The sequence below is a fragment of the Cherax quadricarinatus genome, chromosome 28 (assembly GCF_038502225.1).
Source record: "Cherax quadricarinatus isolate ZL_2023a chromosome 28, ASM3850222v1, whole genome shotgun sequence".
NCBI classification, from domain to species: domain Eukaryota; kingdom Metazoa; phylum Arthropoda; class Malacostraca; order Decapoda; family Parastacidae; genus Cherax; species Cherax quadricarinatus.
The window spans coordinates 1,913,214-1,936,024 of record NC_091319.1 but is presented as its reverse complement, the minus strand read 5'-3'; the positions used below and the strand labels follow the sequence as shown (position 1 = coordinate 1,936,024).

The following is a 22,811-nucleotide window of genomic DNA, read 5'->3' as shown; positions in this document are numbered from 1 at the left end:
AGGTTCCTTGATGTTGGTGAGGGGCTCTTGATTTAGGGAATTGGATCTGTGCTCCAGTTCCCCAAATTAAGCCTGAATGCCTTCCACATCCCCCCCCCCCAGGCGCTGTATAATCCTCCGGGTTTAGCGCTTCCCCCTTGATTGTAATAATAATCATAAACCAGGTACTTTGGGCCATGATGCCTCACACTATCTTCCCATTGCTCTTACCAGTTCAGTTTAATGGAATGTCTAGTAAATAGTCATTTGGTATGGTATTAAGTCACTCTCCACTAGTCAGTTTGGCTTTAATAAGGGCAGCTCAACTATTGATGCCTTACTCCACTTAATTCCTGTGTTTGTAATGCCTTTGCTAGTAACCACTCGGTTATTTTAGTCTTTTTTGTTTTTTTAAGGCATATGACACTGGAGGTATGACATCTTGGCCCAAGCTCATTTCTTAGGTCTCCGAGGCAATCTGCCACTTTTCCTTAAAAACTTGAAAGTTCAGTGTTAAGGTTAATAATTTGCTTTCCTGGATGTGTACTTTGCGCCATTTTTTCTACTAGCTATAAATGATCTGGCCTCTGTTCTCCCATCTAATATTTGGTCATCACTTTGTTGATGACTGCTATAGCTTGTGTCAGTGCTGGCTGCTGCCGCCTAATAGCAGCCTCACTGGAAGAATATCAACCATGTATCCCATTGGGCTACTGCTCATGGGTTTAAATTTTTTGGTGCTAAAACTTGCCAAACTACTTTTGCCAGACATTTTATTGTCTTGATATTCCATTGTACTTGTATGGCTCCTATATCCCTGACGGGCGAGAAATTTGACCAATGGTCAGATTTCTCGGCCATCTGTTTGAGCACTGGCTGTCCTGGAAACCTCTTATTACTTCCCTGAAAGCAACTTGCCATAGCTGGCTGAACCTCTTTAAAACTCTTGCTCATCTTTCATGGGGCAGATTGTTGAGCTCTCCTTTGACTGCATTTAGCCATAATTTTATCAAAACTAGATTATGGTGACCAGATCTATTGTGCGACCTGCAACTCTTTCTAAACTTGATCCCGTTCATCATCAGGCACTACGTCTGTCTAGGTGCTTTTTGCTCCTCACATGTCGTGAGGCTATATGCAGAGGTGAATGTTCCATCCTTGATGATTGCCGTGATGCTCACTGACTCCATTATTTTGTCCCCTCTCATGACCTTCATGATCCTTCTACATGCAGGACAGTAATGGATGTTAGTACAAGTTTATTATTTGTTTGCCACCCCCCTGTTTACTCCTTCCCTTTTCTCTTCATCTTCACTTGCTCTTGACTTCTCTTTAGTTTCTCCCTTTGTTTATAACTTTTCTCTTCCCCCAACAATTCATGTCTGTTCTTCCTCATTGCCATGCATGAAAGCTCCAATACCTACAGTTGCTTCTCGCTCCCTTTTTCTCAACCACTTCCGGTCTCATTCTTATGGTTCTAAATCCTCTGATGGCGTCGGGTTTGCAACAGTGATCCCAGACAGCGTTGTGTGAAGTCGTTTATTAGACTAGACTGCTAGCATTTTTACAGCTGAACTGTACGTAATTTTCATTGCGATTATCCATATTGCATCTATGCCTACCTCAACGTTTGTAGTAATCTCAGTCTCCTTTAGTGCTTTGAAAGCTATTAAAACATTTGATTCTCCTCATCCCCTAGTTCTTCATATAAAACTTTGGTTGTGCAGCATTTCTAGCAAAAACAAAGAAATCGTTTTCTTCTGGGTCCATGGTCATGTTGTTCAAGGCAATGAGCAGGTGGACTTCTGCACGGTCAGCAGTATATGACCTTTCAGTCTCAGAGGTATTCCATTCTCAGATTATTTAGCTGTAATCTCTGCCTTTGCAACTGTTGGCAACACCGTTGGTCTGATATGACTCGAAAGAAATTATATTCCATCAAGCCAAGTTTGTTTCTGACCTTATCAATGCTGAGAATGGGAGACTGCGCTCTGTCTTAGCATCGGGCACACCAGTCTTACTCATGGGTAATTTGTGGAGAGGCAGAGTCCCACTCTGAGAACTGTCAGGTTCCAATTTCAGTTTCCCCTATTCTGTTTGATTGTCCTGTCTTTCAACGAGCACACAGAATTTACCTCATGTCATCACCCCTCTAGCACCCTTACTTTATCTTCCCTAAATAACAAAAAGGCACAATACCGTGACTGGAACAATACACAAATAACCCGCACATAGAAGAGAGGAGCTTATTTATTTGTTTCCCCCCCCCCTCGGTGTTCTTGCTCATACCCTCTGTGGGCACCTAGCTCCCTTGCAGTGCTTCTCCTTCTTAGTATTTGACTGGCCCCTCCTTCTCTTACCATCTCCCCACTACTACCTTCCACCTCTACTACTACTTCCTTCCATCTCCACTATTACTACCACCTCCTGCCTATATATACCCATCCTGCTCGCCTTTTCGTTAGTGTGACTTTGTAAATGGTCCAAGTCGGACTGAAACGTCGTCGTAAGCCCCTCTCTTCTATGTGCGGGTTATTTGTGTATTTATCTTCCCCCCTTCCTGATGGCCCCACCTTTGACACAGACTCCCTCTTTGACTTTTTGACAGCAACAGATTTATTACACAAACTTTGATCATAATTTAGCTCTCCTCACAGTCCTTTCTAACTCTACCCTGTTATCCTCTTCACCCCCGGCTACTCTGTTCAGCAACACCCCTTCTCCCCTGCCCTGCAGCACTGTATGACCCTAGTGGTTTTGATTATAATTTGCATTTTTGCAAGAGGCTGCCAGGGTATTTTTTCAAAATGGTTGATATACCAATGTGGATAAAATACTTTGACATTTCTTCAACATTCGTGAGCAGGTTCTATGTAGTCGACAATTTTATCACACTAATGCACATAATGATACAATGTGAAAATAGTCCCTCTGGCAAAATTTAAATTTGGTTTTCATGCTGGTGATGTGACGCAACTTCCCATATATTATATTTGTAACCCAGCCAAGCCGAGCGGTAGTGATATCAGGGTCGGCTTATTTTGTTGGATGCACCATAGACATGGTAAGTGGATTGACTGGGTGTTAATCTCCCTCAGTCTCCAGTCTAAGTTCAGTCAGCATCACAAACTTACCCTCAAATTTGTGTAATATCATTGGCCAGAAAATGAATGTTGACCAGTGAGCTAAATCTGTGATGTGACGTAAATCCGGTGACTTGCATTTTAACAACAGCTATTGTACACCTGTTCTTCTATAGGGGGCCTTGATCAGTGGTATGTTGAAATGAGCGCTCTATGACCCTTGTGAATTTAGCGCTTGGTTATGATTATAATATAATAATGGAATATGAAGTATAATTACCTTTTCTGTTTTCATAATTCAATTTTGAAGTGTGTGAACATACTGGAGTACTCATTTGTTCTAATTTTTCATATTAATAGCGTCCCTTTAAAGGGGAGGGGGATCCTTGATGGCAGTGAAGGGCTCTTGATCCAAGGGAAACGTGGCTATCCTCTCCTTATATCGAGCCTCCCTTATTTATTTGCCATTTTCAAGGCACTACGTTCCCTATAAGTTTAGCAGTCTCATGAATATAACAGGAATGTCTGCCTGTTTTTAATGTCACGGGTAAAGCCACAAAAAAAAAAAGAAAAAATCCCACGCCTCAGAGGCCCCCTCAGTACAATAAAGATAAATGGAGTATAGGATATACTTTATCAGCGAATGTAGAAATCACAGATGGTAAAAAATACACTTAAGTTATAATTATCGTACCTTAATAAGCCATCTTGTGTTGAGCGCGTGATGTGATGTAGTGTGAGAGGTGACATCATACGAGTAGGTTTGTATTACACCGTGTCTTGTAGATGTAGCTGTGTATTGCACTGCCTCTAGCAGTGTAGCTTTGTATACTCTACACAGTGAGTGTAGGTCTTCTGCTCAGCCTCTACACATTACATAACTTCGTGTTCTCCGCCTCAACACGTCTGTCACCTAGCTTCTACAACTTGGTGCTCCTGGTAACATTATTCTTAAAGGTAAGTATGAATCTTGTTTTTCTTGTCATCATGTCAAGCGTATTAGTTATGCTGAGAGAGACTGTGCGTTTATGATACTGTATCTGACTTAACACGAAAGCGATAGGAATTTCCTTGTGTGCAAAATTGCGTGAAGAATCTGAACTTGAATTACGGTACTGTTGTTTGGAAATATGGCATTTCAAAATAGAGGGGTCCTCGCTGTTGTTTGATGAAGACACAAAAACAAACAAACACGGGCCAAGAGCTATGAATTGACTCCTGCAACGACAATTAGGCGAGGGGAGGGGCAAAGAAGACCGCAGACAGTATAGGCTAGGTGGACAAAGACTACAGACCTCACTCAGGGAGAAAGATCTTGGGGTGACCATAACACCGAGCACGTCACCGGAGGCACACATCAACCAAATAACTGCTGCAGCATATGGGCGCCTGGCAAACCTGAGAATAGCGTTTCGACACCTTAATAAGGAATCGTACAAGACACTGTACACTGTGTATGTTAGGCCCATACTGGAGTATGCAGCACCAGTCTGGAACCCACACCTGGTCAAGCACGTCAAGAAGTTAGGGAAAGTACAAAGGTCTGCAACAAGGCTAGTCCCAGAGCTCAAGGGAATGTCCTACGATGAAAGGTTGAGGGAAATCGGACTGACGACACTGGAGGACAGAAGGGTCAGGGGAGACATGATAACGACATACAAGATACTGCGGGGAATAGACAAGGTGGACAGAGACAGGATGTTCCAGAGAGGGGACACAGAAACAAGGGGTCACAATTGGAAGCTGAAGACTCGGACGAGTCACAGGGACGTTAGGAAGTCATAGAGTCGTCAGGAAGTGGAATAGCCTAGCAAGTGAAGTAGTGGAGGCAGGAACCATACATAGTTTTAAGAAGAGGTATGGCAAAGCTCAGGAAGCAAAGAGGGAGAGGACCTAGTAGCGATCAGTGAAGAGGCGGGGTCAGGAGCTGAGTATCGACCCCTGCAACCACAATTAGGTGAGTACACCCCTGCAACCACAATTAGGCGAGTACTACACACACCCCTGCAACCACAATTAGGTGAGTACACACACACACACACACACACACAGCACGCGTGCGTACGTACGTACGTGTTTCATTTGGAGACTGATAATTTTTGATACTGACAAAAACACTGGGTCTGCTGCTTCCTTCAATACTTTTTTTTTCCTCGCTACTTTTACGTCAAGATCATTTTGTAGTTTTAATTTTTTTTTCTTGTGTTGATGGTGTCCAGGTTCTGTTTGTACTGGCTTCCCTGGTTTTAGGCAGAATAGCTTCCCTCTCCTGTGAAGACCTCGAATATTTTGCAGAGGTCTTTGTCAGTCAGTCCGCCACCGTTACTTCCCTTCCCATATTATTCAGCCTTTAACCCAGTACTTTACTGCAGTTTTCATTTTTACTGGATTGGATTAACTTTGGTTATCTTACCTCTGAAACGATAATATTTTCAAGGTCTTCTTTCATTCCTGTTTTCCTGCATTCGATCCTAGCTCTTCTGCTTATTTCCCATTTTTTTTTTGTATTTTTCTTGTGCTTTGTATTTCTTGCAAGTCCTCTTGTATTTCCCCATAACTTTGTACTTCTCCTTGTCACGTGCTCATTTTTTCCTTGGCAGTTTATATCTGTTAATAGTTCCCTTCTCTGTGTTCTGATATGCTGCTGCTTATTTCCATCTCCATCTCCCTTAAGGGAGATGATTCTGGTGAAGAGCTTTTGATCTAAGAAATTGGATCTGTCTTTTCGGATCGAACTCGATTGCCTCCAATTCGCCAAGTGTTGTATGGCGCCCTCCAGGTACAGCGCTTCTCTATAAACAATTCTTTCCAGCTCCGTTTTCATTTAAGTATTCAAAATTTAGGATGTCAGGATCACTGGTTCACACTACTAGATTTTTTTTTTTTTTTGTGTGTGTACAGTATTAGTTATTGTCAAAGGCCTTTGTTAGAGACTTGGTCTGTTAAATGTGTGTGTTTGTCGGTCTCACTCTCACCCTTCTTCCTCAGGTAGCAGACTGCGTACCCCTTAAGAGTCAGTCAGGATGAGTGACTCACCCCCACGTGAAGCTTACTGCTGGGACGCTCTCATCAGGCAGGTGAGTCAAGGTCCGTTAACACACTGGTCATCAGCTGACCTCTGAGGTGTCTACCGCGATGAAGAGTGATGAAGGTGTGGTGGTGGTGATGCATCTCCCACTTTCCAGCACCTGATGAGGCACACCATTTTCTTAGGCGAACTTTTCTTCCCCTCACGTCTCAGGAAATTTCGCTCCTTTAATGTCGCCTTTTATTTACACTGTTCAAGTTTTTGTTAGGTAGTTGACAGTCAGTACGCAGTGATCACTACCCCAGTAGCTGTAATACAATATTATTTCTTTGACACGGGTAGTAAATGATCCTGTGTATTTGATGTATGCTGCCTTGCGTGCAGGTGTTTCATCACCAATATATGGTTACATATATGTAACTAGCGAACAGACTTATGCTCGTTGTGTCCTGCATTCATCGTTTAATCTATTAAATAATCAAAGTTTTCACTGATATATGCGCTTGCTACTTTCTCCTGTCTCCCATTTCATTGTTCTATCACTGTGGAAACAGTTGCGTAGAGGTAAATGATGCCTGGGGACAAAAATTTGAACAATATTCATCACCATCCTTGATGATATTGCACCAGTTAGAGGTTAGGATAACTGGAGATATTGGAAAAGATTTAGGGCAAACAAACAGGATGTTGCAGTGCTTAATGAATTTCACAGGGGGTAAGGAACAGAACGCGGAAGCTTATAATAGGGGCAAAGACATAGCATTATTGCTCAAAAATAGAAGAATACAAGAAAAATCATAGAAAGCTATGACAACAACTAAAAGCATTGGGGAATAACTCTCAACCTGTATTTCAATTGTACAAGGTGCTAAATACTGATAGCGAAGTATGCCACGAAACAACTAATGTGGCAAGTTGTGTCAGTTCATTGTACACAGTTACTGCATCATCAGTCAGTAAACTGCTACATCAAGTACCTTCAGTACAGACTCCAATAATTTTAAACCTTACTACAGTAATAAAACCGTGACCCTCAAAAACAGTTTCCAATTATTAGGTATATCTTATGACTTCTTACGGAAAGAAGTTAGTTTAGTTTAATATGTTTATTATGCACCCGATACCCATCCTGTGGGCGGTAGTCAAAAGATTACAGAGGTACATAATGGGTCCAGGGACTGGACCCCAAAGTTTTGATAGCTGAGCAAGTTACAAAGGTAATGAACTCCAGGTAGAGAAGTTAAACTAAACATCGGACCAGCCAGATTCCTAAAAGTTGGTGCCTCCGAATTGTCAGTCCACATATCATAATACATTTATCCAATATCACCAGTAGAGTACCGGAAGAGTTAAAGGAGGCCAGAAGCCTCACACCTGCTATCAGCAGGTGTGAGGTCAGCAATTATAGGCTTGTTGGATATTCAGCATGTCCAAGATTCTAGTGAAAGCGGTGTATTGTCAGGTACATAGTTAGGTAGCTTTATTGACAAAATTATACTCCATCGTTACCAGCCAGGTTTCAGGAAATCTTACTCGACTGATACGTCCCTAATTAATCTGATGGAGTACTTTAGAACTCATAGTTTGTTCAGCATTTTTGCAGACTTCCACCAGTCAAGGGAGGTTCCTTGACGCTAGTGAGGGGCTCTTGATCTAGAGAACTGGATCTGTGCTCCAGTTCCCTGAATGGAGCCTGAATACTTTCCATCTCCCATCCCCCACAGGCGCTGTATAATCCCTGCGGGATTATACAGCGTCTGTAGGGGGGGGGATTATGATAAAATAATTTGCAGACTTCCTCGTTATCTTCCGTGGTTTCTCCTCCTCTAGTTGACTTACCTGGTCTTTCACAGTTGTTTTTCTTCTGACGTGACAAGCAGTTTTGGTTCAGACTGAGCCTTGGTTGCTGTCATTCTCAAATTATTGTTCACAGTCTTTCTCCTCAACCTTACATATTCATTTCTGATTAAGCTGCTCACTTTTCTCTTCTCATTTGTCTTTGGCTTCCTTCAGTTTTTCCATGTTCGTACACTTTTTTGTTTGCTATTGCATCTTTGGTTGAACTACGGTCTCTCTTTGTCTTTTCTAAGTATGAAGTTTTCCTGTGCCTCCCGGCACTTTCCAACCATCCACTCCATCTCATCCACTAATTACCCCTCTAGTGTGTGTGTGTCTGTGTGTACTCACTTATTTGTGGTTGCAGGGGTCGATTCATAGCTCCTGGCCTCGTCTCCATGCTGGTTGCTGCTAGGTCCACACATTCCCTGCTCCATGAGCTTTATGGTACTTTTTCGTAACTTTATGTATGGATTCTGTCTAAATAATTCCTAACATCTATGTGACTCATCTGCGTTTTCAACTTCTAGTTGTGACCCCTTGTTGCTGTGTTCCATCTCTGAAACATTGTCCCTATCTATCTTGTCAATTCCTCTCAGTATTTTATATGTCGTTTTCATGCCCTCCCCCCTCCCCATCCCTCTTGTTCTCTAGTGTAGTCAGGTTGATTTTCCTAACCTCTCCTCGTAGGATATACCCCTTAGCGCCGGGACTAGTCTTATTGCAAACCTTTCCACTTTCTCTAATTTTTCAACGTGTTTGGCCAGGCGTGGGTTCCATACTGGTGCTGCATACTCCAATATGGGCCTGACGTACACGGTGTGCAGTGTCTTGAATGACTCCTTACTCAGGTGTACTCACCTATTTGTGGTTGCAGGTGTGTGTGTGTGTGTGTGTGTGTGTGTGTGTGTGTGTGTGTGTGTGTGTGTGTGTGTGTGTGTGTGTGTGTGTGTGGATGGGGTACACCAGCAGTAGCGGTGAGGATAAGAACAGGTCACACAGCCACCGACGCGTTACCCGACACCACCACCATCACCACTACCGTTTCTGCTCATGTTGTACCACCATGTACGCCCAGCCTATTATGCATTACGAACGCGGCTCATACACCACGCATGCCATGTAAACAGCACGCACGTGGTGTATACACATGTATATATCATAACCGTAATGGGGATTACCAATAGACCCCTGGCTGTCTTTAAGCAAGCACTGGACAGGCACCTAAAGTCGGTACCTGACCAGCCGGGCTGTGGCTCGTGCGTTGGATTGCGTGCAGCCAGCAGTAACAGCCTAGTTGATCAGGCCCTGTTCCACCATGAGGCCTGGTCACAGACCGGGCCGCGGGGGCGTTGACCCCCGGAACTCTCTCCAGGTAAACTCCAGGTATACCACGTACCTGTATGCACATGCATTACGTATACACGTAAAGATTAAAAATTTCTCGGATTTTTAACCCGGAGGGGGTTAGCCACCCAGGATAACCCAAGAAAGTCAGTGCGTCATCGAGGACTGTGATCTTTCAATCTTGTCCCCCAGGATGCCACCCACACCAGTCAACTAACACCCAGGTACCAACTTACTACTACGTACCAAGGTACCAACTTCCTTACAGCACGTGTAAGGAAACATGCTCAGCGTTTCCACCCATGACGCGGATTGAACCACGGGACATACATGCCACGTCCCGTGGCGCGGTTGGCAACGCTCTCATGGGGGGTTTAATCTCCGACATGGGTAGAAACGTTGGACATGTTTCCTTACACCTGCTGTTCCTGCTCATGTAGTAAGTAGGTATCTGGGTGTTAGTAGATTGGTGTGGGTGGCATCCTGGGGAGACAAGAATGAAGGACCACAATGGAAATACAGCACAGTCCCTCGATGACGCGCTGACTTTCTTGGGTTGTCCTGGGTGGCTAACACTTTCCTGGGTAAAAAATTCAAACAAATCTTGTCTTACATACGGCAAACAGTAACAGCCTGGTTGATCAGGCTCTGATTCACCACGAGGCCTGGTCACAGACAGGGCCGCGGGGGCGTTGACCCCCGAAACCCTCTCCAGGTATACATGACATAAACTACGTACATGACATATAAACTACGTACATGACGTATACACCACAAACGTGACATACACCACTTACGCGACTTGTATGCAATGTACGCTGCTTATATTACGTACGGTGCTTATATTACGTACGGTGCTTATATTACGTACGGTGCTTATATTACGTACGCTGCTTATATTACGTACGGTGCTTATATTACGTACGGTGCTTATATTCTACGGACACTGCACATATACCGTGTGCAAAATAATAATAATAGAACTTTTCTTTGTCAGAGGAAAGAAAGTCTCCCTGATAACATTGTGTATACATAGTGTATAGTGTATACTACAGTGGCTCCCTAGTATATAGATGATAAAGGCTAAAGTGTCATTTGAAAACAGGTGAATTTGTAAATGAAGTGATAAGCCTATAGAGGCAGGTGCCAGAAGTCGCCAGAATCTTACCACAGGTCAGCTGTTCTGATAATCTTCCTGGCCTGCTAGTGTTCTCGCATATAATCTAGTGATACCAGTGAATAGCAGAATACAGTGTTGTAGTAGCAACTAACCAGTATTATAATGGTACTTTGTGGAGTGGAGTGACTTTCATTAGTTTCTTTTTTCTTGAAATACCAGACGTATACTATGAATCTCATATAACCTGTAGTTACCAGCGGTCGCAATATACACAGCGAGAAGCAATTATTACTACAGAAAAAGCGTCCTTCCTCCAAAATTTCCACCAGTCAACTATAGTGATAATATAGCATTTATTGTGGTGGAGACGAAGAAAAAAACTAGAAAAGCTAGATACAGCGATTGATAAACAAGGGTTGAGGCTCGACCGTTCGTTTAAGGGTGATGGACTGATTACATCGTCTTCAAGTATCTTCTGCTTCTATCAACTTTTCTGTACTCGACTGAAGAAGCCTACTGTGTAGGCGAAACGTTTCGAAATAAAGATACCTAACTGTTGCATATGTGTCTTACCTAACAACCTGTCGGTATTTTATACCATTTTAATGTTCGAAGCTGGAGGTGCTGTCCTGGGAGACAGTAATGGTGAAGCTGGAGGTGCTGTCCTGGGAGACAGTAATGGTGAAACTGGAGGTGCTGTCCTGGGAGACAGTAATGGTGAAGCTGGAGATTTTGTCCAGGTAGTCGGGAATTATACGCAGGAAGGAATACATATAAATGACCTCATAGGGGACAGGAGCCATAGTGGGGAAACAAGTGTAGTCAAAGATAAGATAAAACCAATATTGCAAACTAGAAATACCACAGGAAATAGCAAACAAGAGGACTCCACTAACAATAGTTAGGATATATTACCAAAAACAACTGGTGGGAGCTCCATTGTTGGTGCTAGGGAGGATAGGAATAAGACAGGGAAACATGCACCAACAGAGAATACAGTCACAGAAACCCAAGGCAAACGGAAACCAAGCCTGTGCACATACTATGCACTTGGTATCTGCAGACATGGGAAATCTGGAAAAACAGACGGGACGTGCAACTATGACCACCCTAGAAAATGCCGTGCCCATATGACAACAGGAAAATGCAAACTCCCTTCCTGTAAGCTTTTTCACCCTGAAATGTGTACCTCTTCAGTACAGGAAAGACTGTGCTATAACTTAAATTGCCAGGCACACCATCTAAAGGGGACAAAAAGATACAAAACATCCAGGCCATGGGAAAACCTGGGTAGCCACAGCCACTCAAGAGGGAGAGGTTTTTTAGTGCCAGGAAGGAAAAAAACTGGCAGGAAATGGCAGAAATCGTACACCAAATCCAATCATTCCTGGAGTGGAACCACATTCGATGGCCTCCACTCCAAACCAACAGATACAGATACTAATGCCGGAAAAAAAATCCCCCCAGTACCAACAATACCACCAGTCCGATGACATTCTTCTTTGCAAATATACAGGGTCTAAAGCCAGCAACAAACAACAAAATACCTTTCATCCGTGGACTGCTTGCAGAGGCAAAGGCAATGTTCGTGGCTTTCACTGAGACCCACATAAAGGATCACTTGGACAACGAAATATGGATCCCAGGTTACAACCTATACAGATGTGACAGAGTGAACAGGCAAAAGGGGGGGGGGGGGTTGGCTTGTACATTGCAGAGTCACTTGTTTGCACAGAACTGCTTAATGCCTCAAATGATGTAGTGGAAGTTTTAGCAGTAAAGGTCGAGGACCAAAACCTAGTCATTGTGATAGTCTACAAGCCTCCGGATGCAACATCCCAGCAATTCCAGGAACAGCTGTTAAAAATTGACCACTGTCTGGAAAATCTTCCAGCTCCTGCACCCAACATCTTGCTCCTGGGGGATTTCAACTTAAGGCACCTAAAATGGAGGAATATAGCAAATAATATTGTTGCAGTAATAACACCAGGAGGCAGCTCTGATGAAAACTCACACTCACACGAGCTTTTAAATCTCTGCACAAAATTCAATTTAAACCAGCAAATAATAGAGCCTACTAGACTGGAGAATACACTAGACCTCATCTTCACTAACAATGATGATCTGATAAGAAATGTCACCATATCAAAAACAATATACTCAGATCACAACATAATTGAGGTTCAGACATGTATGCGTGAAGCCCCAGACCGACATAATGAGACTAGTCACGATGGAGCATTCACCAAATTCAACTTCAATAACGAAAACATAAAGTGGGACCAAGTAAACCAAGTCCTAACCGATATAAGCTGGGAAGATATATTAAGCAACACAGACCCCAACTTATGCCTAGAACAGATTAACTTGGTGGCACTCGATGTATGCACAAGGCTTATTCCTCTAAGAAAAAGGAGGAGTAGATGTAAAATAGAAAGAGACAGGCGCTCCCTTTACAGGCGACGGAAAAGAATAACAGAGCGGCTAAAAGAGGTCAATATATCTGAAATGCGTAGGGAGACACTGGTCAGAAAAATAGCAAGCATCGAACTTAAGCTAAAGGAATCTTATAGGAGTCAGGAATCGCGGGAAGAACTAAAAGCCATAAATGAAATCAAAAGAAACCCAAAGTATTTCTTCTCCTATGCCAAATCAAAGTCGAGAACAACGTCCAGTATTGGGCCCCTACTTAAACAAGATGGGTCCTACACAGATGACAGCAAGGAAATGAGTGAGCTACTCAAGTCCCAATATGACTCAGTTTTTAGCAAGCCGCTAACCAGACTGAGAGTCGAAGATCAAAATTAATTTTTTATGAGAGAGCCACAAAATTTGTGGCTCTCTCATAAATTTGTGGCGATAAATGACATGCCCATGCACTCTGCCCCAGGGCCAGACTCATAGAACTCCGTGTTCATCAAGAACTGCAAGAAGCCCCTATCACGAGCCTTTTTCATCCTATGGAGAGGGAGCATGGACACGGGGGTCGTCCCACAGTTACTAAAAACAACAGACATAGCCCCACTCCACAAAGGGGGCAGTAAAGCAACAGCAAAGAACTACAGACCGATAGCACTAACATCCCATATCATAAAAATCTTTGAAAGAGTCCTAAGAAGCAAGATCACCACCCATCTAGAAACCCATCAGTTACACAACCCAGGGCAACATGGGTTTAGAACAGGTCGCTCCTGTCTGTCTAAACTATTGTATCACTACGACAAGGTCCTAAATGCACTAGAAGACAAAAAGACTGCAGATGTAATATATACAGACTTTGCAAAAGCCTTCAACAAGTGTGACCATGGCGTAATAGCGCACAAAACAGAAATTGGTATTGATGAAGACGGGTGTGGATGGAAGAGGAGAGGAGCTGTGGCAGAGACAACAAGAGAAAAAAAGAAACTTATATTGCAGCAAAGAAAGTTGCAAGGTGGGTAAAATAAATAAGAGGAAAAAGCAAAAAGAAAGCAAAGATGAAGAGGTAACTCCTCAAGAAGTGAAGAGCTCTTGATCCAAGGAACTAGACTTAGCCTCCCGTTCTTCGGGTGGAACCCGAAAGCCTCCCAGAGGCTGCATAACCCCCTTGCGGGTTTCGCGCTTCCATATGATTAAAATGATAACAAACGAAGGAAGATGCATTTTTTAAATCTACTTCACTACTAGTTGTAGCTCTAGGAACAAGATAAACAAATTAAGACTAAGTGAGTGTACACAAAACTTATATTGTAATTACGAAAATGTGGTTTAATTTTTGATATCGCGACACTACTGCCAAATGCAGCATAACAGAAGTTAACTCATTGAGCACGTTTCACCACCGATGGATTTTAAAATTACCAGTAGTGAAACGTGTCTGCAACAGTTTTAACAGGAGGGTTGATGTGTTATGTAACTCCTGCAGCAGCCTTGTTAACAGAGGGGTTTTGTTATGCAACTTCCCTAACAGCTTTGCTAACATTAGGGGTTGTGTTATACAACCTCCGTAACAGCCTTGCTAACAAAGGGGTTGTGTGTTACAGGTACTGGTAGCAGTGGTGGTATCAGCAACAATGCTACAAGTGGGGCTGGTGCTGGGCTGGCCAGCAGTTCTTCCTGACCTGCAAGCAGACAACTCTACCTCTTTCAATCTCACCGACAACGACATCAAGTGGCTGGGTAAGTAATCGAAGGTATAGCAGACGAAGTTACTCTCACGCGCTACACTGCAAGAGCATTCCTGGGGCCAGATAAGAGGTAATATTCTGTTCGGATTTTTATCCCTGCAGGGTTATCACTCGAGGTAATTCAAGAGAGGCACCGAAGGACTATCTTATTTCTAGTGGGGTCCTCAATCTTGTCCCCCAGGATGCAACCCATACCAGTCGACTAACACCCAGGTACCTACTTGCTTGCTAGATGAACGGGACAGCAGGTGTAAGGAAACACGCCCAATTTTTCCGCCCGTGTCGGTGATCGAACCTCGGACACAGCGTGTGAAACGAGAGCGCTGCCTACCTGGCCACAGGCCATTGCCTTAACATGTGATGTATCCATTGCTCCCTCATTATAGGGAATAGATGGTGAGGTGGCTCGACCCACCGTAATTCTAATAATGGCCTGGCTGTGAGGTGAGGAGTGTGGGTTTGAGACTTGGATACATTACTTATAAGGGTCCCAATTTTAAATGTTAAAATAAATTAATAAATTTAAATATATTTAAATAAATTTAAACAAATTCAAATTAAATTAAATTTAAATAAATTAAATAATTTTAATAAATTGAAATAAATTAATAAATTTAAATAAATAAATTAAATGAATAAATCAAATCAAATGAAATATAAAAATTAAATGAAATTTTTGAAAAAAATAAAATATAAATTAAATTTTATACTCTGACTATAAAACTTGACGTTAGTTTCTCACCCATACAGGGTGACCCCAAAGAAAACACAATTATCACCATACAAGGGGCTGACAGCACAATTCAAATTACCCCCTACTGTTACATCCTCTCTCATCCTTCAGAGGGAGGCTGTGATGTAGCCTTGTCTAACTGCATTAGTATCACACATAGGAACTACCAGTGGGTTGTATAATTCACCTTGTCATTCCTATAATTATTCTTTTGTGTGTGTGTGTGTGTGTGTGTGTGTGTGTGTGTGTGTGTGTGTGTGTGTGTGTGTGTTGTGTGTGTGTGTGTGTGTGAAGGGATTGTAAGAACACACAAGATTTGCTTGGTCACGTATAATGGGGGTGGGTGGGTGTTTGTGTGTGTGTGTGTGGGTGGGTGTGTGTTTGTGTGTGGGTGGGTGGGTGTGGGCGGGTGTTTGTGTACTCACCTAATTGTGGTTGCAGGGGTCGAGCTCTGCTCCTGGCCCCGCCTCTTCACTGATCGCTACTAGGTCCTCTCTCTCTCTCTCTGCTTCCTGAGCTTTGTCATACCTCGTCTTAAAGCTACGTATGGTTCCTACCTCCACTACGTCACTTGCTAGGCTATTCCATTTCCTGACAATTCTATGACTGAAGAAATACTTCCTAACATCCCTGTGACTCGTCTGAGTCTTCAGCTTTCAATTGTGACCCCTTGTTTCTGTGTCCTCTCTCTGGAACATCCTGTATCTGTCCACCTTATCTATTCCACACAGTATCTTGTATGTCGTTATCATGTCTCCCCTGACCCTTCTGTCTTCCAGTGTCGTCAGTCTGATTTCCCTCAACCTTTCATCGTAGGACATTCCCCTGAGATCTGGAACTAGCCTTGTTGCAAACCTTTGTACTTTCTCTAACTTCTTGACGTGCTTGACCAGGTGTGGGTTCCAGACAGGTGCTGCATACTCCAGCATGGACCTGACGTACACAGTGTACAGTGTCTTGAATGATTCCTCATTAAGGTACCGGAACGCTATTCTCAGGTTTGCCAGGCGTCCATATGCTGCAGCAGCTATCTGGTTGATGTGTGCCTCCGGAGACATGCTCGGTGTTATGGTCACCCCAAGATCTTTCTCCTTGAGTGAGGTTTGCAGCCTTTGTCCACCTAGTCTATACTCTGTCTGCGGTCTTCTTTGCCCTTCCCCAATCTTCATGACTTTGTGTGTGGGTGGGTGTGTGAACTAACACATTTCTAGGCTTCATAGCTGTATATTTAGAATAGCAACTAACATGAACAACATGAAACACTTGAAAGTCTTCGCTTTTTATTACATTGGTCTATTTTTTCCCAAGATTACAGATATTTAATAACAAATTATTATTATAATCAAAAAGAAGCGCTAAGCCACAAGGACTATACAGATTTAATAACAAAGATAAACAAGAGAGGGCAACGAACCTCGTATCTCAGTAACAAATCTTAAGAGACTAAGAAGCGGTGGATTTGTTTATTGTGGTCGAGAGATACTAGTCAACTGAGGCTGGAACTTCTGACATTTTGCTGCGCCTAGTACACTAGGATTTTGCTTTTCACATAAAAGATAAAGTTTATCTGTTATTTTTTAGAAGTAGTAACGAAAGACAACTATTATTTTGAAAGCTTTGTTTCAGTTTTCATAAAAAAGTATTAAAATGTTCCTAAATAAACCCATTTCGACTGTTTGTAATATATTTTGGGTCAAAGGAAAAAAATGCTCCAAATAAGTTTCAGTTTTGTGGAATATTTGGAATTAGAAAAGCAAGTTTATCCAGAAAAATTAGTTTTTTCCAAAACATTTTGGAATTATATTTATAGTGTGCTAAACCCGTAGGGGTTATACAGCACATTTAAGAAAGCAAAGATAAAGAAACATTAACAAAAAAAATTTCTTTAACTGTAGTGTCTGGCATTGACTGTTTTATTCAGATTAAAATTTATAAATGTATTAACTTTCAACAATGGGTCCATTAAGTAGTATTTTTATATACAATGGGAACAAGAAATGCATATTTAAATCAGAGATAAAGAAAAAACTGTAATTTATTTTCATCTTGGTCCTTATGAATCTCAGTTGTGCACATCTATTCCGCAATTATGTTCAAGGCCCATATTCTTACCTCAACTCTTATCCCGACAACGTATTTCCACACACCTGCAATTTCCTCTCACATAAAACCCTCTCACACTCATAGAACTACATACAACTAACTCACAACTTCTCTATTCCTTCCAGTATCTAGCATCGGCCTGGCGGGGATGCTTGGAAACCTATCTGCTGGATCGCTGATGGAGGTTGTGGGTCCCAGACGACTGTTGACACTACTACTGGTACCTGCTTCACTGTTCTGGTTGGTGCAGGCCTTCACACCCCTCCTTCCCGTGGTATACATGAGTCGCCTAGGCGGGGCACTACTCGCTAACGTCATCACAACTATCACCTGTCCCCTTCTAGCAGAGTTACTCGAGCCGGACTATCGCGGCCTGTTCTGCTGCCTGCCGGAACTGATGGTGTCCATAGGCCTGCTTGTGGCCTACGTACAGGCTCATCGCCTCTCCTGGCAACTAGCGACTGCTGTCTGTGCTGTACCTATTTTGCCTCTCTGCTTATTTACGCTGGCAGTTCCAGAGGTGAGTGTATAGGGATGCTGAAGATGTTAACAGCTGCGTATTCACTAGTTACCTACAAACTAGGGACTAAACCAAACGAGCTATTGTTCCGTTGCTAGTGACTTGAAAATATGAGGGCTTGTAACGTCTGATTACATTTCTGATTTGTGGATTACCACAACTACGGTATTTTGACTTAAGAGTATAACAGTGGATAAATGCATATATAAATACATTTCAGCATGGCGGAGGTTAATTGTGAATGTTCATGAACCTATGGGTATATACATGTACCCGTTTGAGTATTACTCAAGCTAATTTGATGGTGTGCCATCCCAAATGCCCCTGCATTTGTTTAACTGATACATCTTAACCTAAGATGACAGAGGACAGAGTTGTATTAATCCCCTCTTATCTCTTTACCGTAAAAATAAAAGCTGGTTTGTGTAAAATATCTCGTATGTAATAGGACAGGTGTTGAAATAGGTATATTCCTGCGTGTGGACAGGAAGGTGTGCACATGAGAGAGACCCTGCTGGAGTGATCAGAAAACTGATGTTGTGTTCACAGTCTCCGTTCTGGCTGGTGCGCCGAGGCCGTCTTCAGGAGGCTGACATGTCCCTGCTAATGCTTAGAGGACCCGAGAGACACAGCCAGAAAGATGAGCTCCCGCACATTCGCAGAAGCATCGAGGAGCATCCCCAGTCCACAGTCAAAGATCAGGTAATGTCGAGGAACTCCCAACAACAGTGTTGTTTTCCCAGATCACTATCACAAGGAGGGAGAGTCAAATACCTCAGACAACCATCAATAAGATATTGTTAAGGACCGCACCCGTACCTCTATCACATTTATTGTTCTGGCCATAATAAATTAATAATTTAGCTTAAAATGGTGTATAATTTTGTAAAGGTGATGAACATCCATTGTCTGACACTGACCCCTAAATATCCCTGACATTTGACGCTGACACACCTCAGCTGCTTTTAGATATGAGAGAGCCCAAAACACATACAAAAAAGTGTAAAATTTACACTAAGAAAGTAATAAGTTCTCGGAGGAAAAAGTACGAGGATTGTCATCACAGAACTGCTGAAGATGCAGTTACTTCTGTGTGTAGTCAAATGTACAGAATAACATTGTTAAACGGAATTATTACATTTATGGGAAGCGCTAAACCGGCAGGAGTCATAGAGCGCCTGGGGAATGTCCAGTTTCTTTGGTCAGAATATTTGTAATTTTTTAAAAGTGAATTGGAGCCTTAATGATGTGCAGTTCATAAGTTTTAAACTTTACAAAGTAAGCAAGCTACAGAAAAGTGTTAATCAGTATTGTATTTTTCAGATGAAACAGCTTCGTATGGTGCAGTACCTGCAGCCAGTAGCAGTACTAGTGGCTGTGTTTGTGCTGCGGGAGCTGGGAGGACAGTACGCCGTCTTCTCCTACACGGTTTACCTCTTCCACCACGCCGGACTCTACCTTAATGCCTTTACCTGCACCATCCTAGTGGGAGTCGCTCGTCTCATTGCTACGTTCGTGTCTTCTGTACTGTTAGATAGAGTCGGGCGACGACCGCTGCTCTTAAGTACCTCCATCGTGAGCGCTGTCGCAGTGGCTTTCGGTGGTTTCTTTCTCCTGGTAGATATCCCAGGCTCTTCTTGGGTGCCGCTAGCTGCTGTTCTGGTGTTTGTTCTTGCTTACGGACTGGGTGTGGGTCCCATACCGTGGGTCCTACTGGGAGAATTTCTTCCTACGCCAGTTAGGTCCATTGGAGCTTCTATCACCACTTCCTTCTTTGCCTTAACTTTATTTGTAGTTGGCTTCGTCTTCCCAGAGCTGATGAGGGTGATTGGCACAGGAGGAAGCCTCCTAATTTTCGCCTTCTTCAACGTGGTCCTGGCGGCAGTGGTATGGGCATTCCTGCCAGAGACGGGGGGTCGAACCCTGCACCAGCTGCAAGAGGTGTTTACCACTAGGCCAGTTGCTCGCCCTCTGCTTGATGTGGCTGCCAACACAGACTCGCAGGAAGATTCACTTGACCAATCTTCTCCTTGCAGCCCGTCTGCATAATACAGCGTTTTTTCTAACGTGTTTACGTATCTCTGGTCACCTGAAGATCCCCTTCCCTTCTAACTCTAGGTAAAACAGTTAAATATACCTATACAAATTCTTAGGTAAACTATGGGATATTTTTCGTAAATTTTAGCTGTCATGTAGTAAATGTGATGCTAAATATTGGGTATAAAAATCTGCACACCAATAATTTAACTATTTTATCTGAGATAGAAGGAAAATGAGACGAATTTTAGGTGTAATCCTTCGTCTATTTGTGAACGATCTATGTAGTGGGACTTTCCTGTAAAGTAACTCGTCCTTATAAAGTTGGTTAAATTTTGTTAGTATTCTTCGCTGGTGGTGAAGAGTTTATATGCAGCCTTAACCCTCAAATATTTTATAGGCTTTAAACCCTATTAACCTAGTGAACCAAGAGCCTGTGTTAAGGCACCTCCTTAGAGAAAGTTTATTGTTGTAAACACCAAACCATTTGTATTTTAGGAGAAAATCTAGCTGGGGTAAACCAGCCGATGCTTCACCATTTATTGGGTCATCGTTTGACATGCTCATTGGAGAAGCCAGATATAGATACTCAAAAATCCAGGAAAAAAGGAATTAATGTATAACTGTTATGGATTCCAACACATTAGATTGCTCCTTCACGATAAAGTTGATAAGTTAAACCAAAAAGAGTACCCTGAAGACAAATGTAGAATATAACTTTGGTGTCTGTCTAGCATTAGGAATAATATTAACAGGCAAGTAAATAATGAAACAATTTTATAAGAATGTAGTTAGAAGCCTGAGCAGATCTATCGTCCATTATGGTAACATGAACGTAGATCAGTATGTTTATGGAGCAACTTGCAATGTGAAGAGATTGATGCTAGTCTTGGCTTAAGGTTCTGGCAGTTTGGCAGACGTATGTAACGTATGCGGCCAGCCTTTTGGTCACTACCTTTAACTCTATTTGCTTTATTAATCATTTATTAAGGAATATAGTATAATCTGTGATATGTCAAGATATTGTTGAAAATAAGATACCAGATATATTATGCAAATTTCCCAAATTTGCTTGCAACAAATAAGTCAACACTAGATATAAATCCAGATGTGCTCCTGTTAACCCTCATGGGACCTAGTTCCTAGGCCTTTTGTGTATCCATATGCTCTTGTGCTACCGTCCACAGGATTGATATGGAGTGCACAGTAAACTAGCCACTTCGGTGGTAAAAACAAAATAAAATCTAACAACCCCTTCCCCCACCCTCCTGGTCAGAAGACACTTGTGAAATAGTACAAGTATCTGCTGACGGGCGTCTTTTTTTCAGACTATGAACCTTTCGATGGTGAAGCACTCGCTGGCTGCTGGCTACCCTAGCTAGGCTTCCGCAACACCCGACCTCCCCCCTCCCCTCCCCATTTCAAACAAGAAGGATCGCCCAAGATGGTGTTGACGGCAGTAAATTTCTCAAGGGAAAGTGCCCTGACACCGATAAAAGGCTCATGCTCCACCAAGTTAATAGGGTTTAAAGTCTATCGACTACCTGAGGGTCATATAATCTGTTCACCACAGGTCAAGAATACTTTACTCCCTAAAATAGGGATTAAGCCTGAAATGATTTCAGTGGCATAGGGCTATATAGAACGAGAGGTGATTGTCTGTATCTATCCTTGTGCCACTAAAGTTAGGTTAGGTTTATCAGAAAACAGAACAAGTGTTTCCTGACGCGGGTCTTAGTCATATATGATAACCCGCAGCTGGAGCTGTTGGTCATTTGACAGAGAGCTTCAGCTGGCTTATCGGCCCACCCTTTCACAAATTATAGTTATAATTATAACTATTTATTACTAAAGTTACCTTTTAAGTCAGTTATTCCCGAGATGCAGCCCTGATATCCTCTGGAAATAAAGCTAATGAAAGTAAACTCAAGCTTGTCACGTCTTTACTGTCTCTAACAAAAACTACTTATTTTTACTTTTAATTTCCAACATAATTTTCCTTCCTTACAAACAGCACTTGTAGCTTTGCAAATAAAGTTCTGTTTTTGTCTTTGTTTTTGTGTAATGTACTTCGCGAGTCATACAACCTGATAAACGTGTGAAGTTGTGATTTTTTTTTTTGGCACCATGTTTTCTTTGACAAAATTGTATTTATGTCTAAATTTTAAGATTCATTCAGCGCTGTATGACCATTGTGGGTTTAGCGCTTAGTTTTGATTGTGGTAATAAATTTGGCCTACAAGATTAATATGACATTATTGGGGCTATTGGAAAATGATCTGAGCTAATGTAATATAATCTGATATACTGTAATATGGCTGGTGTTACTTTAAGATAATCTGAACTTCCTGTGACAATAATCAGAGGCACTGTAATATAGTTTGAGATACTGTCGGATGACTTGTGGTGTTGTCACATGACCTGGGTATGAAAGAAAAGACAAATTCCCTCTAAGAGAAAAACTGTCTGGGTTCATCTTGAGGAGAGGGATTTTCACAGGAGGATTTTTTTTAAAATCCCTGCTGCAACAAGTTGTACCCTCCCACAGAAGAAAAAAAAACTTTTTTATAGGTCTTCCTGCAACGCTGTATGACCCTTATGGGTTTAGCGCTTAGTTATGATTATAATAATAATATAGGTCTTCCTTTATGTCACTGAGGTCGCACAGGAACCTTATTGTATGATTGTGTTATGACGAACAGCAGCGAGCGTCCTCACGAAGGGAAAAAATATAAATGTGGTGTATTAAAGCCGAGCATCAGAAGTGTGGTGGGAGCAGTAAGGATGGAAGACAAAACAGGCAGGTGGAAATAATAGATATCAACGAGATTTATCTTGTATGACCTTTACACGTCATGT

The 22,811-nt window shown here is 42.3% G+C and overlaps 1 protein-coding gene across 2 annotated transcripts; it reads left to right on the top strand.

The window, feature by feature from the left end:
* The first annotated feature begins 2,529 nt into the window (after positions 1–2,529).
* LOC128693211 (facilitated trehalose transporter Tret1) lies at positions 2,530–22,798 on the top strand. Of its 2 annotated transcripts, none has more exons than XM_053782711.2 (6): positions 2,530–3,823; positions 6,051–6,139; positions 14,416–14,551; positions 17,521–17,915; positions 18,465–18,617; positions 19,239–22,798. In XM_053782711.2, the coding sequence occupies exons 2-6, from the start codon at positions 6,086–6,088 to the stop codon at positions 19,962–19,964; spliced, it is 1,464 nt and encodes a 487-aa protein (XP_053638686.2). In that variant the 5' UTR covers positions 2,530–3,823; positions 6,051–6,085; the 3' UTR covers positions 19,965–22,798. The 2 variants fall into 2 exon arrangements, with proteins under 2 accessions (XP_053638686.2, XP_053638687.2); XM_053782712.2 differs by lacking the exon at positions 2,530–3,823 and adding an exon at positions 3,830–4,019.
* The last annotated feature ends 13 nt before the right edge of the window (positions 22,799–22,811 follow it).

What these genes read in the sequence shown, in the direction of transcription:
- LOC128693211 (XM_053782711.2), top strand. Translation starts at nt 6,086, where the DNA reads ATGAGTGACTCACCCCCACGTGAAGCTTACTGCTGGGACGCTCTCATC. An exon ending in CAACGACATCAAGTGGCTGG is followed by an intron (nt 14,552 to 17,520) that starts GTAAGTAATCGA and finishes TATTCCTTCCAG; the next exon opens with TATCTAGCATCGGCCTGGCG. An exon ending in TTACGCTGGCAGTTCCAGAG is followed by an intron (nt 17,916 to 18,464) that starts GTGAGTGTATAG and finishes TTGTGTTCACAG; the next exon opens with TCTCCGTTCTGGCTGGTGCG.